Source organism: Ustilago hordei (assembly GCF_900519145.1).
Source record: "Ustilago hordei strain Uho2 genome assembly, contig: UHO2_contig_14, whole genome shotgun sequence".
Taxonomy (NCBI): Eukaryota; Fungi; Basidiomycota; class Ustilaginomycetes; order Ustilaginales; family Ustilaginaceae; genus Ustilago; species Ustilago hordei.
Genome location: NW_024545255.1, coordinates 56,233 through 75,273, shown reverse-complemented (window position 1 = coordinate 75,273; position 19,041 = coordinate 56,233). Strand labels below are relative to the sequence as shown.

Sequence of the window (19,041 nt, the reverse complement as noted above, 5' to 3'; positions counted from 1 at the left end):
GAGACGAGAGGAGAGTGACGAGGATTGGAAGATAGCCAACGTCCAAAAGGTGAGTACGAGTGTTGCTTTCCGCAGACCTTGCCGCTCTTGGTTGCAGTGGCTCTTGGTTGCAGTGGAGTGTGAGACAGGTGGAATCCATAGCTTGAACGTCAGTGTCCAGCTCACGTGTGCATTTTAATTTTCTCGTCCGAGTGAGAGAGTTTTGGACCCTGGATTGAGGTTCAAGATTGACGCGTTCATCAGAGTTGCGGAATGCTGAGACCATCAAGACCCTTTTCCCGCTCCTGACCAACTCAAACAACTGACTATACCTCTCCTCGACCTGTTCTCAACTCCCATAGACCCACAGAAGCCACCAGTTCCGCTCTTCAGCTGACATACAGGCGATCACCTCGGCATCTCCACCCAGTTCAATCGATTTAACTTCCCTCCTTACCCTATACACTTCGAAGATGCGTCTTTGCATAGCCGGCCTCATCGGCACCCTTGCAGCTTCAGTGGCACTCTTGTCCAGCTCAGCGCAAGCCGTACCCTTCTCACTGCTACCGAAACCGCACCCGCTTGTCATATGGCATGGCCTTGGCGACAGCGCTCATTCTGAGGGCATCGAGACCTTCATGTCACAGCTCAAGGAAGCTTTCCCTGGCCTTTATATTCACTCCGTGACGCAGGATGCCACCAGTGATTCGGAAGATCGCAGACAGGGCTTCTTCGGTCACATCAATGATCAGGTGCAGAATGCATGCGAGCAGCTAGCCGCTATCGACGAGCTGCGTGACGGCTTCGACGCCATTGGCTTCTCGCAAGGCGGACAATTCCTCCGCGCTTACGTTCAGCGTTGCAACACTCCCAAAGTCCGCAATCTTGTCACGTTCGGCAGCCAGCACATGGGTATTGCCGACCTTCCAGCGTGTGGCTCCGCCGATCTACTGTGCCGTGTTGCTGAAACCGCTCTGCGCGGAGGCATCTACACCGACTACGCTCAATCACACCTCGTCTTGGCACAATACTACCGCACCCCCAAGGACCCAAAGGCTTTTGCCTCGTACCTCGAAAAGAACGACTTCATCAAAGATATCAACAATGAGGGAGAAAAGACCAACGCAACCTATGCAAAGAATCTTGCCTCGCTAGAAAACTTTGTCATGATCATGTTCGACAAGGACACCACCGTCGAACCCAAGCAGTCATCCTGGTTTGCTTCTTATCCCGTTCGCAACGAGACCGAGACTGCTCAAAAGGGCGATCCGAACGAGCCCACGCCACTCCGACAGAGTTCTATCTACCTCGATGACCGCATCGGTCTCATGAAGCTCGACAAGCGCGGTTCGCTCATCATGGAGCTCTGCCACGGTATTCACATGCAGATCGATCCGGCGTGTCAGCTCAAGGTGTTTGGAAAGTACGTTGGCACTCCATCGACAGGTTTGGACAGCTCGGTTGCACGCTGGATGGACCACACATGGCGCTGGGCACTCTACAATATCACTGGCCTGCGAGTCGAAGACACAGCTGGCCTGATTCTTTCACAAACAGTGCTGTTCCTCGGTCTTTTCCTTGCAATCCGTTGTCTCTTGACCCTCGCAATGCGCGGTGTCGAGACTGTCTCGCGCAGGCGCAGCGGAGATGAAGATGACGTGCAATCTGGACCTGGTCCCATTCGCCTGTCATGAAGGGAGCCGCTTCCAGCGTTGCATTCTAAGCTTGAACTTTTGCTATTGATACCCGGACCCCCCCAAACGCATCCTTAGCCTGGCACTATAGCTGTATTATAGGATAAATATCAGCAAACATCCGTTCACTACACGTCTCATCCACAGCAGCTCCGTTTCCTGTCTCTCTGTGAGCAGAGAGCGAAGAGATCAGAGCTTCGGCGCAGTGACGATTTTTGTGACCCCAATTTCTCTGTGATTTCTGTTTCTGTCCGCACGCGCGCGCATGAAAAGCAGATGTCAGGACCCTAGATGGCACCCATTGCCACCGCACTTGCAACATTACCAGCATATCCGACCCAAAATCTTCCGTCACTCTAAACACAGTCAGGGCATCACCGGCATCGGACTTTGACGGCGTATTCGACTGATGCAAGATCACTTTGAAGTGCTTCCAAAGTTCCTGGTGCTTCGATCGACCTATCAGATGTCATTCCAGGGCTAGATTGACTCATGGAAACGTAGCAGGATGACGGCTGGACGTCGAAGCAAGACAAATCATTTGAGAGACAACAAGGAATCTGGCTCGCCCTCCATACTCGCAGGCTCATCCGCAACAGAGTGCAAGCCATGTGCTGTCAGGAGAAGGCACAGACTCGAACAGAGGACCTCTCCGTACTTCGAAGCCAGCAAAGGGATCAAACTCGGCGGTGTGACATCCGCTCACTGCACTGCCAAGCGCGGGAGGAAGTCAGCGTTAGTTCCTCCACGAGCCAAGTTGGAAAGGGATGCAGAAACTGAGCCTCGTACCGAATCAGTGCGAGTGCATGGTTTAGCATGACAAGTCAACTTCTATGGCTTGATACAGGAGATTGTGACACCCAATGTCTTTCTCTTGCTCGTGGCAACATGCCTGCTCAATCACGCGGTGACAACGACACCGACAATGTCTATGGACGCATCGAAAGAGCCAGAGCCAGGGTGGAAGTCGGTGATGCCGCTCGACAAGGAGCTTCGTGCAGATCTTATCTGGCGGTGGGCGAAGGAGGGTCAAGTGTGGGATCCCCTACGCGGCCTTGTTTCCGCTGCGTCGGGCTCCTGACAGAGACACCGGACCACACACCATCCGTACAGCGTATTGAGAGCTTCCATGACGATCTAGCATACTGACCAATGACACTTGCTTGACACCCAATTCTGAAGCTCGAAGTTGAGCATTTCATTTCGAGTGTCAGACCACCAATTCTCGGATGGACTGCGTGTAAGGCATTTTCGCAGAGATTCAGATCAGACACGCCAAACGTGTCTGCCCCGCGCTTAACCCCCAGAGGGGCCCCATGATAATGCTATGCAATGCTACATCTAAGAAGATAAAGGAGTCCCCACGGATAGCCTTGAAAAGCATATTGAAAGCGCCATTGTGGCCAGAACGTCTGCTGCACGTGACTTGGTGAGCCAGCGAGCCACCTTGCTGACACGAGACCCACCCGGAAATCTAACATGGCTTCTGTAGCGTTTTCTGTATCGCCCGACTGATCCTCATCTGTGCGGCCGTGTGAGTCAGGCTTGGGATGGCCAAAATTTGTGCCATTCTGCCATCAGATGGTAATCTAATTTACACCCTGTGTTCGAGCTGGCGGTTGCAGATTCACTCACGTCAGAGCACAGGAATTCGCCGTTGACGCATGCTAATTCTCGAAGAAGAAGCGTCGCTCTGCTCAGCATGTTGTCAGGAGTCATGTCCACATGAAGGAGAAAGAGTGTTGCTCTGCGTCAGATCTTGCTTTCGGGTGTTGGCTGTGCCTCGCGTAGCCGCAGGAAACAAGAAGCTTGATCACTTGGAGCTTCTCTCAACCACTCCACCACCTCCACCTAGCCACGGTGTTCTCCCTTCCTCTGGACGTATACAGTCATCCTACAGAGCTGCTTGTACACAAAGATGGCTCCTCAGTCCCGTATCTACTTGACGCGACACTCGCAGGCCGAGCACGTAAGTTGATCAGCGATGATACTCGAATCGGAAGCGTCTCGACTCTGACTTGATCTACTCATCCTTGCCTATTTGATCATGACAGAACGTCGCCGACGACTACTCGATCCCAGATGCTCCTTTGACTCCTCTCGGCAAGCAGCAATCTGCAAGGTTGCCCTCCTTGACTCAGGACTTGCAGTCGCGTGCTGAGGTCATCCTCTCATCCGGTCTCAAGCGCACCTTACAGAGCACCAAGATCGGCTATGCTCCTCTTATCGAGCGACTTGGTGGCTTAGGCAAGGTCGTATTGCTTCCTCAACTCCAGGAGTGCAATGACTTCCCTTGCGACACCGGCTCACCCAGAGAAGTGCTCGAGCGTGATCCCGAGCTTCAAGGTTTCGACCTCTCGCCATTGACGCCTGACTGGACCAGCAAGCAGGGCTTCTACGCCGCCGACGAAGAGACACTTAACAAGCGTGCTCAGTGGGTTCGTCAGTACCTCCGCAGTCGACCGGAACAGGACATTGTTGTCATGGCCCACGGCGACATTCTCCGTAGAATCACTCAGCAGCCCTACGTGCGTATGCCGAAAGCTCGACATGATCAATAGGACCTAACTAGAGCTGACTTGACCCTCTTCACGCTCCGATGCGTTCCCTTTCTGATCACAGCCCTGGAAGAACGCCGAAGTCCGACTCTTTCAATTTGACACCTCTTCTGTCGACTCAGAGGAGTGCCCTCTTGTTCACGTACAGGACGTCGCCACTGGCGGTGCTGTAGCTGAGCCTACCTCGGGCGACATTGCTGCCCATCATGGCGAGTCGTCGCCCGGAGCCGGCAAGAACGCCAACTCTGCTCTGTGAGCATCTTTGTCCCCATTCCCGAGCCACACTGCAGGTCACGCTGTATCTTCAGCTCGACAGCTGTCGAACTTCTTATCACTATAGGCGCTCACGGAGAGATGCTCCGGTGTCTCATGAGCCAATGTCATAGATTGCCCCAGCCAGAACCAGGACCAGCCCGAGCCCGCACACACAGCCCATCCCTGAGACGCAGATCAAACCACAGTTGAGAAGAGCGCTGACCTCATATCTTTTCCTGCGTTGCATTCAACATCTTGATACCCTGCTGTCGATAAACATGACGTTTGACCCTACAGCCCTGCCATTCCAATCTCCAACTCTGGCTCCTTCTCCAACTTTGCAGCATCTACAGCACCAGCAGCCGACACAATTGCGAAGGATGCAGAGCTCAAAAGAATCGAGGATCGTGTTCGTCACCGTCAGTCCATACTAATGGAGCAGACAAACGAGCTGCAAGAGCTCGAGAAGCGCTTGCAAGCAGCAGAAGCACGAAAGAAGGAGCTCGAGTCGCGCGGTGGCTTCGTGTGAACATATAGTCACAATCTACCGTCTTTATTCACTAGTTACAGAAGCATGGCCATCACACACATTTGATCGGCAATACTCTTCCCGATCGTCGGTTATCGGGACAAAACTTCTTCACATTGCAACAGTTATAAGATGGTGTTTGTAGTTCGGAACTCGGAGAGACACAAGATGTATGCCGCGTCGGCAATTTTTACGTGCTCTGGAGTGAGGATTTTTTTGAGCATGAGTGGAGGAGAAGACGCTTGCTTGTGCTTGCAGACCCTTGAATCCAAGGAAGAGATCCAAGCTTTCGAGGTGCTCAATGTTGTCTTTCCTTCACTGTAGTCCTTTGGCCAAGGCACACAAAAGCCACACCGACCGCAGGACCCTCAAGACCGTCGCTTTCCGAAAGGTCTTACAAGACAACATCTTTGCGCAGAACAAGCTTGCATCGAAGTTTCCAATTGGAAACGGAGGCAAGATGTGGTAAAAGCCCTCGCCGCAGGAAACCTTCCCCATCGAGTAAGGAAAGCCGAGGGCGCAGCAGGCATCTGCACGCAATGGACTGGCTAGATGCCTTCGATCCAGGTGCTCCGAAGAGCAACAACAAGAGTCAGCATCAGGTCTGGAATCGACTCAGCCATGAAGCGCATCAAAGCAATCAGATCTCTTCTGAGAGCTCGACCTCGAGCTCGGCCGCAGCTGGGCCATCTGCTCCAGGACCACCAACCCCATCTGGCCGCATCACTCGGACGTTCGACTTCTCAGCTTGTACAGGAACCAGCGCATTAACGCCTCGACCTCGACCACCGAGACCTGGACCATCGAGACCGGGACCATCGAGACGTAATAGGGCTGCTCCACCATCTGCAGCATTACGGTCCGAGGACGCTCAACCAAACGAGAACCAGACGAGGGCCAAGCCTTGGGAGATCTCGGCTCCTCCATCCATAGGTATGGCAAAGTCAAGGAAGAACAGTGCGAGACCACCGCATATACCCACTGGACCAGCTCAGACTCAGCCAAGCCGTCCGTTTCCCCTACCCCAACGGCCACCGCCTTACAATCGCGGCAACATCTCACATCCCCCCGTCAGCGTTTATTGCTCTACCGCTCTACGGCCGCCAGCAGGAGCACCAACGTATCCACTTCCCAAAGATCAGAGGGAAAAGCTCAAAGAGCAACAGAAGCAGAAGCAACAAGCGCGCCAAAGGGATCAGCAGCCTGCGAAGCAACCTCCTCCCAAGAAGCCTCGACTCGACAATGCGCCTTCATCGTTGCTGGCAGCAGACGCAACCCTAACGGAGCCATCTACTGTCAGGGATCAGCTCGAGCAGTCGCGCTTGATCACGATCGACGATGTCAATCCGAACATCCGTCTGTGGCCTCACAAGAGCAGAACGGAGGCTGAACGCCTGATCGCAAACGCCAAGCCCGGACCAACACCTGCAATCTCGGTCAATCGCCTACGGGAAAGCCTCAACAAAAAGAGCAACAAGGAGGTGCACGCTGCTCGCTCTCAAGCCGGAGAGTGGCTGAAACGACAAAAGAACTTCAGTGACTCCGTCTGTCTTGCCATCCGCAATTGTCGTAAACTGTTGTTGACACTGCTTCAAATCCGTGTCGAGCTCTATCACTGTGCTGCAAAGCTCCTACCCTGTCCGCCGCCAGGGCAAACGGCTGAAGAAGAACGTGCGTACGTTATCGATCTCGTCAACTACGCCCGCAATGTTTATCTCGAGCTTTTGGGACTCAAGACGTCTCACATCAACGCGGCCGCATTCAACGAGAAAGAGATGGCCTTGCGGCCGAACGATCCTATCATTGTTAATGCTTCGCATCAGATTCGCGATGTTGACGACATCGGGTGCTATGCTTTACAGGTCATCGAGCACTACGTCAAGACCTTCGGTCCGCGTATCTTCGACCTCTCTTGGAACGACATTGAACGATGGAAGAGACAGAACATGCCTTACAGCAATGTCGACGTCGCAAGTGGTAATCGTCCGGACAGCACTCAACAACTCGATGCTTCACGAGCCGTTGTGCCGCAGGTCGACGCGCCCTCAACCTTGCCGCTGCCTTCAGCAGAACACACGGAGGCAACTACCAGGGATACAATTCGATCTGAGGCCGTGCTCACTCCTCCGCCGTCTCCGCCTCGCCTATCACAGCCTGAGACCGCGGCGGAAAAGATTTCGATCGCAACAAAAGCATCAGTACGATCACCTTCCGTCTCTCCGAAGCTTGCTCAGCTCAGTGGCATTCTATCTATCTTCGAACGTACACCTGAACCTACCCGTGTGTCCAGTCGACAGCATTCCCACGAGGATATGCTGGAAGAGGCCCGACAGGCCGAGGAGCTGGCACGATACTTGGAGCAGCTTTCGGACGCTGAACCCATCCCGTCTGCCGCAGCCCGTCCCCTTACGGTACCAGCGCCAGTAGCGCAAGCCCTGACCGAGTCCAGAAGCACCGCTGAAGCTAACACATTCTCGATTAAGGCTGAAAAGTTGGAAGAAGTCGATGAGCTCTTAGACGAAGGTGTTTCTGACATTGCAGTGCCGGAGACCCTGCAGTGCCCTCCAACCATCGAAGAGGGCACAGACGATGATGACGAAGATGGTCGTCCACTCGCTGAAGCGCTAAGCTTGACATCACTAGCACGACATCCTAGCAGTGCCGACTCGGATCCAGAAGAAAACATACCTTTGCGAGATCTGCTTTATCGACAATCGTCAGCGACACCCTCTGTTCGATCTACTCGAGGCCGCAACGAAGACAACTCGACGTGGCCATCCATGTCATTCGAGCCCAAGGTGCTGGGTCTCAAACAGTTCAGAGCATTCTCAGGTGCCCCTGGCATGTCCATCAAGTACTTTGTCCCGGTCGCGAGCGCAGCCATGGATGCCCAGGCTTCGGTACGCAGCCGAGCTAACGTCTTCGACGCGGCGATTGGAGTCAGCGAACATGGTCGCATCGCCATGTATGCGGAAGAGCAGGCAACCAGCTCGGAGGAGCTGGACCCTGGCCTTCCACGGAAGCTGATGCAGTTTCAAGCACGCGATTCCGAGGGCAAAGGCAAGGGTGAGAAGAGCTTTTCTCCCATTGATCGGGTGGAAGATGTTTCACGCTTGACGTCCAAGGTCTGCGGTATTGCTTCATCGACCAAAAAATTCCTTGGGTTGGGAAATCACAACGCCTACCCAAGTCAGGTGAGCTTGGTGACGGTAGACGATGCTGGTCGAGCGTGCCGCACGTACCATCTCGATGAGCGACCTCATACTCAAGGCGCCGCTAGCATCTCTCACTTCCCACGTACTGACCCGGACAAAGCCTCTTCGATTGACTTTGCCACTGGTGGCATGGATGGCATCGTCAACCATTGGAGGTGGAAGGCGAGACCGACCAGAGCTGAAACTCAACGGCTCCACACGCTTCACGATGGTAAGCCAGTCGTCGCCTTGGAGCATCTCTCCTCTAGATCCAACATTCTGGCGTCTGCCTCTATTGGGACCGTCATAGGCTATGATCTCGGTGCTCTGACATTAGGTTTCTCATGGAATACGAGCGACCGCATTGTGCATCTTCAGCGCACGCCCGATCCAAAGCTGATGCTTGGGATACTCGCCCGCCGTGACTACGACCAATTCCGTATGTTTGATATCACCGGCCGCAATGGACCGATCTCAAGACCCGTCATCTCATTTGGCTGGCTCAACGATGCAGAAGGCAAGCTACCTCTGGGTCGAGGCACATTCCATCCGACTCGGCGAGCGATCTTTGCCCATGGAGCGGAAGACGGACATGTCAGGGTGTGGGATATGCGAAATGCACGCGACCCTCTCATCGACCAGAGACTCGGTGATGAGCCGATTGTTCAAGCTGTCTGGGCTAGCTCAACAAGTGGTGATGACGAGGACAACATGTATGTCGCTACCACAAAGGGAGTTCGAAGCATCTCTTTGCTCGCTCCGTAATGTCCTGACTACGCAATGAATTCATCTCTCTTGTCTCGTGCCTGTCTTTGCGAGCGAAGACCGAAATCTGTGTTTGTTGTTGAGCGATTGCTGTCGTCTAGAGACTGAGCTCCTTGAAAGATTCCGTTAACCCCCTCCAGGTTCAAGTCCGAACAAGACTTTGCTCCTTCATCCTGAGTTAAGCTCAGGGATCACAACCTGCATCGCAGGACCCGGATTGCCTCCCTCAGGACACTCTTCTTCCAGGTTTGTTTGCGACTGCTGATTAGAACGGATGCAATGACTTGGTTTCGATTCCTTTTAAAAGAATCCTATACTGTGAGATCCGTAGCTGTATGATTCGATGCGTCGACTGTGAGAAGGGGTGGTTCAGTGATGTTGCTGGAGAGCGGCTTTCTTCTCGGCTTCGGAGAACATGGGAGGCGGCAGGTTGCGCTCCCACTTTGTGCCGCCCTCGAACATTGCAGCTGTGAGATTTTGCAGGGCAGCAAAGCAGAGAAAAATCAAAATGTCAGTACGGACGGTTGCACGAGAAGCATTCGTCTGTTGCGCTTCAAAGAAGCCGCGCAGCCGGTTGGTTGGGAACTTACGTCGGTGAGGATCAGGGTGCTGAATACGCTTAAGCTCTCGTTCGGCCTTCTCAAACAGGTTTGCAAGCTCACGAGGGTTGCGAACGTTGCGATGGCGCTCGAACTCTACACGGATCTCGATAGCGCGGTCTCTCCAGACGTCTCGGCGAATGCACCAATCGAGCGAGTTATTGAGGTATCGTCGGTAGAGCGACTTGACGTACGACTTGTGGGCTTGCGAGAACGCAGGGGCCGTCGCAGTAGATGACGAGGATGAGGCTGCGTTTCTGAGGATTGGTGCTGCGAACATTGTTGGTGTGTATGTGTCGTGATGATGGAGAGGATAGCTGTGAGATTACGCAGCAGAAGGAGTTGAGATGCCAGTCAGTCACCCGCACGACCCGCAATTTGGATTCAGAGCTAGTCACGTGCTTAATCGGCGATGCGTGAAAAAATTCACCTTAGGTCGATCCGATCTGGCTGTCAAACATCGCGGCTTTTTAGACAGGGCGCTTAGGAATCATTCCGCCGCGGGTCGACGGCGATATTCCATCATGATACACAGGTGACAATGCCAATCTCAGGGGGTGATTCTTCAGAACAAAATGGAGGCCAAAAGACAACGGGAAGGACAGCGGGCTGAGTTTGTCCTATAAAGCTTGCAAACAAGGCCAATTCATGGGACACAGACGCAGAAGAGAAAGAGCCAAAATATCCACATTGCAAGGAACGTCCGTGAAGCAGATGTAAACAAGAAATGTTGCGACCTCGCTGTGAAAAGCTGGCGTTGAGCCCTGCGTAGAACCTGTCTCCGATAGAGTACTGGCAGTACTTGCCATTTGCTGTCGCATTGGGGCTCTCAAGATAGCCACCAAAGGCGTCGAGGAATGCCCACGCTTGACATATCTGGCAACTGGGAGGTTGGAAGCGAGCAAACTTGCTAGGCGAGCATCGAACGGGAAGATCATGCATCTCGTTCGTTACCATACCAGCGTCCAGGTGCGTCAAGGGATTACAGAAGTAAAACCACAGCCGCAATGAATCCTCGCAACAGGAACGCAAGAGATAATACCGGCCGCCTGGGCATCCGGATTAGCAACACTGGTGTTATTAACGCTCGCATTTTCAATACCAAGGTCACTCCCCCCTTCAAGATTCATCGCAAATGGACGTTTGGTCCCAGTACAGCTACTTTATGTTTAGGAAGGAATGGTATGTTGGAAATAAAGGAGACACTCGGCGACGATGATCGGGAGATATCAGTCAAAGTACGGTGTTCGAGCTAAAGAGCAAAACACTATACTATATTGACATACTAGAAGTGAATGTGGCGGGAGCCTCGAGCTCCCTGCCAGACTTACAGTATGCATGTAAACTGTCCCAAGATTTTACATGTCACCATACATCACTCTAATGCTCAATAGCTATAAGTTGTATTGCCACACTGTCTGATATCATCTGAAAGTGCTGCTTCTTCTCTCCAAGACTGTGGAATTGATATTGACATTGACTAAAAAAATTGTGCTATGAAGAAGAGCCAATTTTTTTTTTTATTGTGGGACAGTTTATGGAGCATGCTCCCAAATAGTGACACCACTTCATTCCTGACCTTGTGGGCTTTTGACTACAATGAAACTTGTAATGTAACTTGGTGGGCACCTTCATACACATCAAAAGTAGTGACATGGAAAGTTTCAGCTCAATCAGATGACTGTGAGCAATCTGGCAGCACTTCCAGTCTGACACCATCATATCTATACCATCATGACAAAAACCACTCTCGAGAAGCACCAATTGGCACTCTTTCACCTCCAAAATGGAGAATCTACCTGTTCAGTTGCTGAGAAACTTGGTCTGAGCAAGTCTATGGTGTCTTGCATCAGCAAAAGTGCCTCTGCTGATGCTCCAAAGTCAAAGGGGGGCCAGCTGAGAAAACTCCAGCCTCATCATGTTTGCTTCCTAGACCACTATTTTGAGCTCAATTCAATGTCCACAGTCAGAAAAGCATGTCATGCACTGCAGGAGACATTTCACATCAAAGCATGCCCAATGACAGTAAGAAAAGCACTTCATTACTGTCATTACAAAGCACAAAGGTTAGTGAATAAACTGAAGCTACTCAAGAGGCATTACAAAGCACATCTCAAATTTGCAAATGAGCACAAGGACATGACTGTTGAGGATTGGAAGAATGTGGTATGGTCCAATGAGATGAAGATCAACTTCTTTGGACTGGATGGGAAGCAGTTCTGTTGGATTAAGAATGCCAGCTTCAACAGCAAGCTTGTCAGGCTGATGGTCAAGTTCAGCAGTGGCTCCATCATGATCTGGGGCTGTATGATGTGGGAAGGGGTTGGAGGTATATGCTTGGTGCTGGGTTCAATGAATTCAGACCAATACATTGATATCCTGAATGACAAGCTTTTGAAAACAATCTCAGATTTGCAGCTTCAGCATGCATACACCAATGTCATGTTTCAGCAAGACAATGACCCAAAACACATGTCAAAGAAGACAAAAACGTGGTTGGAAGGCAATAGCATTAAGGTTATGCAATGGCCAGGGCAGTTGCTGGACTTGAACCCAATTGAACACCTCTGGCACCATCTCAAAATGTGACTTTCATGGTATAGTACAATTGCAAAGTCCAGGGATGAACTGCTCAAGAGATGCAAAGCTGAATGGACAGCGATCACTCCAGAGACATGTAGGATACTAATAGAGAGCATGCCAGACTGCATCAAGGCAGTTCTGAAGGCCAAAGGAGGGAATACAAAGTACTAAGGTGTTCTTGAGGAGTGCTCCATAAACTGTCCCACAATAAAAAAAATTTCAGCTCTTCTTCATAGCACAATTTTTTTAGTCAATGTCAATATCAATTCCACAGTCTTGGAGAGAAGAAGCAGCACTTTCAGATGATATCAGACAGTGTGGCAATACAACTTATAGCTATTGAGCATTAGAGTGATGTATGGTGACATGTAAAATCTTGGGACAGTTTATGTGCATACTGTATATACAAACATGTGGTGCATGCCTGACTGTGGGCATATCATACCTAATGACAGTGTGTAACAACGAGTGGGACATGGTTGTATCCGATCTCTGTCTTGCATCGGCTCAGCCCGATTCCCTTCGTACAAGCAACGAAGTATGATCAAAGATTTGCATGATAGTATCGAACTTTCCTGCGCGACGTGTATTCGCGCGAGAGGGTATCGATCAAGCCTTCTCGTGCGGCTGGTATTCGCACGAGAGAGTACCCAGGCGTGACAATGTTGATGCCAGAGTCGCGTGTCTCAGTTCTGATTCACCAAGTCTCACACACTGCAGCGTCAAGCGATGTCAAGTAACGAGCTGAGATTGCATCGTCCGTAATGAGTGAAGTATGAACAACGAAAGTCTATAGTGAATAAAGAGGCTGTGGTCTAACGGTTAGCGTACTTAATGTAGCGAGAAGCGATGATAGTGATGAAAGCGTTGAAGGCGACGAAAGCGATCATAACGCCAATGTTTCGACCCCGTTCTGAAAACTTTGTGTTCAGACCTGCGTAAAACTGGTCGCCGTTCGAGTATTGACAATACTGGCAATCGGATGTCGCATTCGGGTTCTCCAAGTAGCCGCCAAAGGCGGCCAGGAAGGTCTGTGCCCACGCTTGACAAGTCTCGCCACTGGGGGGCTGGAAGCGCGCGAACTCGTTGTCCGCGCAACGAACTGGAAGATCGTGCATCTCGTTTGTAACCAAGCCAGCGACGAGGTAAGTGAGAGGATTGATGTGATAGAGCCATGAGGAGAAAAAGGTCGGCATGTTGGGGTAGGGAATGGTAACACCACACAACAATGATTGAATCACGATCATGAAAGGGTTGAAAAGCGAAGCGATATAGATCGACGGGGAGATAGCAGCAATAGCCTGTCCGAGAGTCACAGCGAAGAGCTCTGTGATGAGTAGCATAGCGAAGAAGTAGCCTGCTCGATCAGAGCCCGTCTGGAAGCTTGCCGGGTAGTAGAAGAGGACAAAGTAGACAACGCTTGAAACAATGCCAAAGGGGATCTCCTGGATGAGCTGGGTGATGGCGAACACCGCTCCGCTGTACATCTTACTAGAATCCTCCCTGATAAAGACTGACCTCGCCATGATGAAGAAGGGCTCAATCTGCGCCAGGATGATGGTAGGAAGAACAGTGGCCATAAAGATACCAAAGACTCGGTACTGGAGAGAAGTAACGGTGTTGTCGAGGTTAAGGAAGCAGAGACCAGTAATAAGAGCAATAGCAGCGTGTTGGAAAAGACGGGTGAACTGATAATCGGGTTGTCGCCAGGTGCTAAGGAGAGCTCGCTGAAGGACCACCTTCACCTGATACAGGAAAGGTGTGGCGTATTCGGTCTTCTTGCTATTGCTTGCACCGTGCGAAGAGCTGCTAGTCTCTTGCTTGATCCTTTCAATCTCTGCCAGGTTTTCCTGGAAGAGACTAGATTCAAGATAGACTTGTGACCAAGGCTTGTTTCCTACCCTCTTCATGGAGCCAGCTCCAATAGCATCGAGCATGTACTCTGCCATGTTGACACTAGGAGGACATTGAGCTCCCCTCTCAGCGAAGTACTTGACGATATGCTCTGCATTTGGTCCAATTGGGCCAAAGTAACAGGTATTGCCACCACGTTCCAGGAGTAGGAGACGGTCAAACTGCTCGAACAGGAGAGCATTGGGCTGGTGGATGGTGCACAGAATCGCCTGGCCAGAAGCTGCCAGCTTTTTCAGGAACCTGACGACATTGTAAGCTGTTTGGCCATCCAGTCCTGAGGTAGGCTCGTCCAAGAACAACAGGAGGTCAGGTCGAGCAGCAAGCTCAACACCAATGGTGACCCTCTTCCTGTCTCCAATACCCAATCCGAACTGGGGCATACCGATCATGGCATCAGCAATGTCCTGCATCTCCAGCAGTTCGATGATATCCTCTACGTAAGCGTCCTTGTCAGCCTTAGGTACGTGGGCAGGTTGACGGAGATATGCACTGAAGCGGAGGGCCTCTCGAACAGTGGCGGTGCCTTCGTGAATATCCTGCTGTTCAGCATAACCACAGCCTCGTTGGAACTCTACCCCGATCTCCTTGCCATCAATTAAGCGATCACCGCTGATGACACCAATTGATTTGCGATCAGCCAAGACGTCAAGGAGTGTTGTCTTTCCTGCACCAGAGGCACCCATGAGCGCGGTCAGAGTGCCAGGGCGGCAGTAGCCATAAACGTCGTTGAGCAGCTGTCGCTTCCCTCCCTTGACGGGAACCGTGTAGCTGAGCTTTTCCCACGTGAACGGTTTGGATTCGACATCGAGTTGCTTGCTGGCGTCCTTTTCCTTCATCGAGGCGCGCTCCTTGAGGCGCTGATTGAGCTTCTGCTCTTCCTTGTTCAGCTTCTTGACGATGGTGAGCGCGCTCGAATAGTGACCGTGCTGGAAAAATTCGATGGCGGCCATCGTGACCCCGACCAAGCCAACAAAGAAAATGACGACGACTCCAAAGTATAGCCACAGGTCGCTCGAGTCGTATCCGAAGCTGGCCCTCAGGTAGTCATTGCCTGAGACGAACTGCTGGCCGGGCTGAGCTCCTGGTAGAACGCAAACCTGGTTCTCGCCAACGTTGTTAGGGTACTGACTCGATCCAGCCGGGTTTCGAGGCACGATATATTGTCCAACGCAAGCCAGGGACAGGTCCTTGAACTCGTTCATCATGACGCCGGAAAAAGCGAAGTAAAGGGGATTAATGTAGGAGATCCAGAACAACCACCTGTACATAGCGTTCCTGGGGATCACATAACCGGCGAAGACGATCAGGGCCGAAATGATGACAGCAGCAAGTCGCGCCGCGACGTCGTAAGACTTGCAGACCATTCCGAAGAGACGAAACAGAGCCGACATGGCTAGATAGCCGAAGTAGACCATAATAAAGAAGGTGAAGAATGCACCGGCTGATCTTTCGAGTCCTGCCATAAGGTAGAGGATGATACTGAAAAGCATGATCTTGCTGATGGATAGGGGGATATCAGCAAAGAGTTGGGCCAATGAGAGAGCGGATGGTCGATAGAAGGCGTAGTTCATCTGCTTGAAGAGGACAGGCCGACCGCCCATTTGGGTGGGCTGTTCGTTGAAAGCAGTGAGAGTGTTGAAGAGGAGGCCGATGAAGAGCACACCACCACGGGTGAAGGCACCAGCAGCGGTCTCTGGAAGGTTCAAGTAGATACCACCAACGATCAAAGCGATAGCAATGGTCGTAGCGAAGGATACGAAGATATCAAGGCGGTTTCCGAGGATGATCTGCATCTGACGAACAGTGAGGACCTGTACCTGACGGAAGAAGCTGACGGTGTAGATACTCTTGGGACGAACACCCTTGTGCTTGTCCTCGAGGACGGCCTCACGGAACTCCTTCTCAGCACTGTTGTCGGCTGCGATCTGAGCATCGTACTCCTCCTTCTCGCGAAGCATGTCTTGGTAGATAGGCGACCTGTGGTAGGCCTCCTCAAGGCGCTCGGAGGTGGAAGGTACGGTGGTCACGTCCTGACCGTCGGCGAAGCGGTCGAGGTTGGGGTCGGTACATCCAGAGCATAAGTCGGCAGAAGTCTGACGAGGATAGTCCTTGAAGCCTAGGTCGAGGAAGTACTGGCGAGCCTTGTCGCGGGGACCGTAGTACACGCAGCGACCTCCATCGATAACCATGACCTTGTCGAACTGCTCCCAGATACCCTCGCCGGGCTGGTAGAGAGCGACAAAGGTGGTCAAGCCAACGAGGTCGGTGAAGACTCGCATACACTTGGCGTAGTCAAGAGCAGTGGAAGCATCAAGACCTCGGGTGGAGTTGTCCCAGCTAAGCACAGCAGCTCGAGAAGCCATGCACTCGGCAATACTGACACGCTTGCGCTCACCACCAGAGACGCCACGAACGACGGCCGAACCGACGAGGGTGTCAGCGGTGTGAGGGATACCAAGCATCTTGAGGAAGGTGTCGAGTACCTGGTGGTTGAGCGACTTGACAGTCTGATTGGGGAGACGCTTGCCTGGACCCTTGAGGTTGAGAGCGAATTCGAGAGTCTGCTTGACAGTCAAGGTAGGGAAATGAACATCGTCCTCTTCGTTGTAGACAGCCTCCCCCTTGTACTTGCGTGCGAACTCCTGGCTGCTGATGCCGGAGTACTTGACGTCGCCGTTAACAGCGATGTATCCAGCACGTTGATTGGCGATGGTCTTGAGGAAGGTGGAGCAGCCTGAGCCTGGGCGACCGACGACGAGGACCATCTCACCAGGCTTGGCGACACCTGTCATGTTCTGGAGGAGCTTCCTGCCCCTGTTCTTGTTGAGCTTGGCCATGAGCATGAAGATAGGGCCGAGGAATGTGCCGATGATGGCATCAGGGAATGTACGGATGCTGAGTGACATGGAGTCGTTGCCAAGCACCTCGAGATTGGTCCAAGAGACGCCGATACGCTTGGACTTGATGCCAGCATGTGACTTCTCGGTCTGGGTGCAGCGGAGGTATTCGACGAGGTTGAAGTCATCGTCGTGGTCGCTACCCTTGGAAGTTGCCTCGTTCTCAATATCCTTGGGCTGAGCGCTGCGCTGTCGGGTAGCCTCGGACTGGCGAATAAGAGAGGTCTCGAGCATGGCGAACTCAGCCTTTGCTCGTTGAACGTCGACATGGTGCTCAACAGGTGTGGAATCATCGGACATGTCGATAGGGTGATCGTCGTGGACGCTGTTGGTTGCTGAAGCTGCTGCCGTGGGGCTGGCAGGAGTGGAGACTCCACTGAAGGCGGCTGGGTCGCTCATCATAAGCAAGAGCTGGCACCGCAACTACTGCGTGCAGGTGTGAAGAGAGGACTGGTTGCTTAGAGGAGTAGAGCAAGATGGGGCGATGAAATGCGATTCTGCGAGGAGGGAAGCTGGATCCTTATATAGGCCATTAGGATGAGGCAGATAACGATATCGCAAGAAGGACTATCAAGCACGCCAGCATTCATACTCAAACTGACTGGGATGAAACAAGACGACAGCATCATGCCAAGATTCGAAGAGCTTCTCATTACGGCACGGCCACGCCCTCCGGGCTACTATCCGGGCATCAATTCCGAGGTGTACTCCCAAACCCACGCGGAGACCGGTGATAGGAATGAAGGAAGCGGATGTGGGGATCAAGCACGCAGACACCATGGCGGGCTCGGTAGCACTGATGAGCAGATTGGGAGGAGGAGGTATACAACAGTAGGGGGTCAGGGTCAACTCTGCGTCGGAAAGTCACTTCCGAGCGAACTGTCAAAAAAAAAAAAAAAAAAAAAAAAAAAAAAAAAAAAAAAAACATTTCTGCTTTTCTTTTTGTAAAATAAAAAATAAAGATGTACTTTTTCGCCGGTCTCTGTGGCATCTCGGTCATTTTTTTAGATGCAGGGCTCGACGTCACTCCAGCAAATATTGACCATCCCAGTCGTAATGCTTCCTGGATGCACCGACTGTCAAGGCGCTGCATTCAGCCGGATCCAGACCTCTGAGCCTTGCAACGACCCAGAAAATCCTATATTACATCCCACAAGAGGTCCTGGATAGGCACTTGACAATGCTCTGTACCGACAATGCCTGACTTCCACACAGGGTCGAGATGGAGGAGACCCCACTTCGGAAGACGGCCTCCGGGCCTCGCTTGAGAGCCACGCAAGAGAAGGAAGGGCTCTACAGCGTGTAATTTGCAGGGGAACCTCCTCCGATGTGCCTCTCAAGGCCTCAGACTAGCTGGAGAATTTTGACCGCTGTTTCTAGCTCAATGGACGAGGAGAAAGGCAGAGCCGCTTCACTTCAGGCTGCCAGAAGCCTGAAATGGTGTAAAGTGGTCGCGGGTGAGCGACATTGCTCGTCGCGCCGTTTGCTGAGACGATGTTAGGTTTAGCCAGCGCGAAGAAACATACTGTAGACTGCAAATACGAGTCGTGCGAATGGAAGGTGCGCTCGTTTCAATGGTGGGCGAAGGCACGTGACCTGAGTCGTGTCACTTCATATTGCTCATCTCATCTCCTGTCGCTCTCGTTGCTTCTTGTCCATCATCTTCTCTCCTCTTGCGCAAGCCTCCTGGCTGCGCTTTGTCAAGTTCATTCTGACACAGACTTCAGGCGCCTGAGATAACTCACCGTTGAATATTTCCGGTCAATTGTGAAGCCTCGCAACTCGCTTCAATTTGCTTCCTTCAGCGACTCTGTCTTCCAGCGACGCGTGGAACTCACGACAAGAGGCAGGTTGGTTGTGCGTCATCCACGTCAGAGTACAAGTTGAGGAGCTACTTGCGATGACCGCGCTCGAAAAGAATCGTCGAAAGGCTGGCCAGGTCATCTTCCTCATTCTTCTCTTCTACACGAATGCTGCCTGACCGTGTTCAAAATGCAAGAAGCTCTAAAGAAATTGATGCCCAACATTGAGCTGCTGTTCAGCCTTACTCAACCGTCGGTGTGCTATAGACAGT

General features: G+C 52.1%; 6 protein-coding genes across 6 annotated transcripts; 4 read left to right on the top strand and 2 right to left on the bottom strand.

Annotated features, from left to right (window-relative positions):
- Window positions 1-452: 452 nt before the first annotated feature.
- UHO2_05503 (uncharacterized protein) lies at window positions 453-1,673 on the top strand (the record flags this gene model as incomplete). The annotated part of the gene is made up of 1 exon (XM_041554674.1): window positions 453-1,673. The coding sequence occupies one exon, from the start codon at window positions 453-455 to the stop codon at window positions 1,671-1,673; it is 1,221 nt and encodes a 406-aa protein (XP_041410608.1).
- Window positions 1,674-3,591: 1,918 nt separating this feature from the next.
- UHO2_05502 (uncharacterized protein) lies at window positions 3,592-5,015 on the top strand (the record flags this gene model as incomplete). Its single annotated transcript, XM_041554673.1, has 4 exons — window positions 3,592-3,642; window positions 3,728-4,201; window positions 4,296-4,483; window positions 4,784-5,015. The coding sequence occupies 4 exons, from the start codon at window positions 3,592-3,594 to the stop codon at window positions 5,013-5,015; spliced, it is 945 nt and encodes a 314-aa protein (XP_041410607.1).
- Window positions 5,016-5,554: 539 nt separating this feature from the next.
- Window positions 5,555-8,974, top strand: UHO2_05501 (uncharacterized protein; the record flags this gene model as incomplete). The annotated part of the gene is made up of 1 exon (XM_041554672.1): window positions 5,555-8,974. The coding sequence occupies one exon, from the start codon at window positions 5,555-5,557 to the stop codon at window positions 8,972-8,974; it is 3,420 nt and encodes a 1,139-aa protein (XP_041410606.1).
- Window positions 8,975-9,343: 369 nt separating this feature from the next.
- On the bottom strand, window positions 9,344-9,853 carry UHO2_05500 (uncharacterized protein; the record flags this gene model as incomplete). The annotated part of the gene is made up of 2 exons (XM_041554671.1): window positions 9,344-9,441; window positions 9,565-9,853. 2 exons carry the CDS (start codon window positions 9,851-9,853, stop codon window positions 9,344-9,346), a joined length of 387 nt encoding a protein of 128 aa, XP_041410605.1.
- A 1,454-nt stretch (window positions 9,854-11,307) lies between these two features.
- Window positions 11,308-12,162, top strand: UHO2_05499 (putative transposase; the record flags this gene model as incomplete). The annotated part of the gene is made up of 1 exon (XM_041554670.1): window positions 11,308-12,162. The coding sequence occupies one exon, from the start codon at window positions 11,308-11,310 to the stop codon at window positions 12,160-12,162; it is 855 nt and encodes a 284-aa protein (XP_041410604.1).
- Window positions 12,163-12,971: 809 nt separating this feature from the next.
- UHO2_05498 (putative SNQ2 - ABC transporter involved in multidrug resistance) lies at window positions 12,972-17,366 on the bottom strand (the record flags this gene model as incomplete). Its single annotated transcript, XM_041554669.1, has 1 exon — window positions 12,972-17,366. One exon carries the CDS (start codon window positions 17,364-17,366, stop codon window positions 12,972-12,974), a length of 4,395 nt encoding a protein of 1,464 aa, XP_041410603.1.
- Between the last annotated feature and the right edge of the window lie 1,675 nt (window positions 17,367-19,041).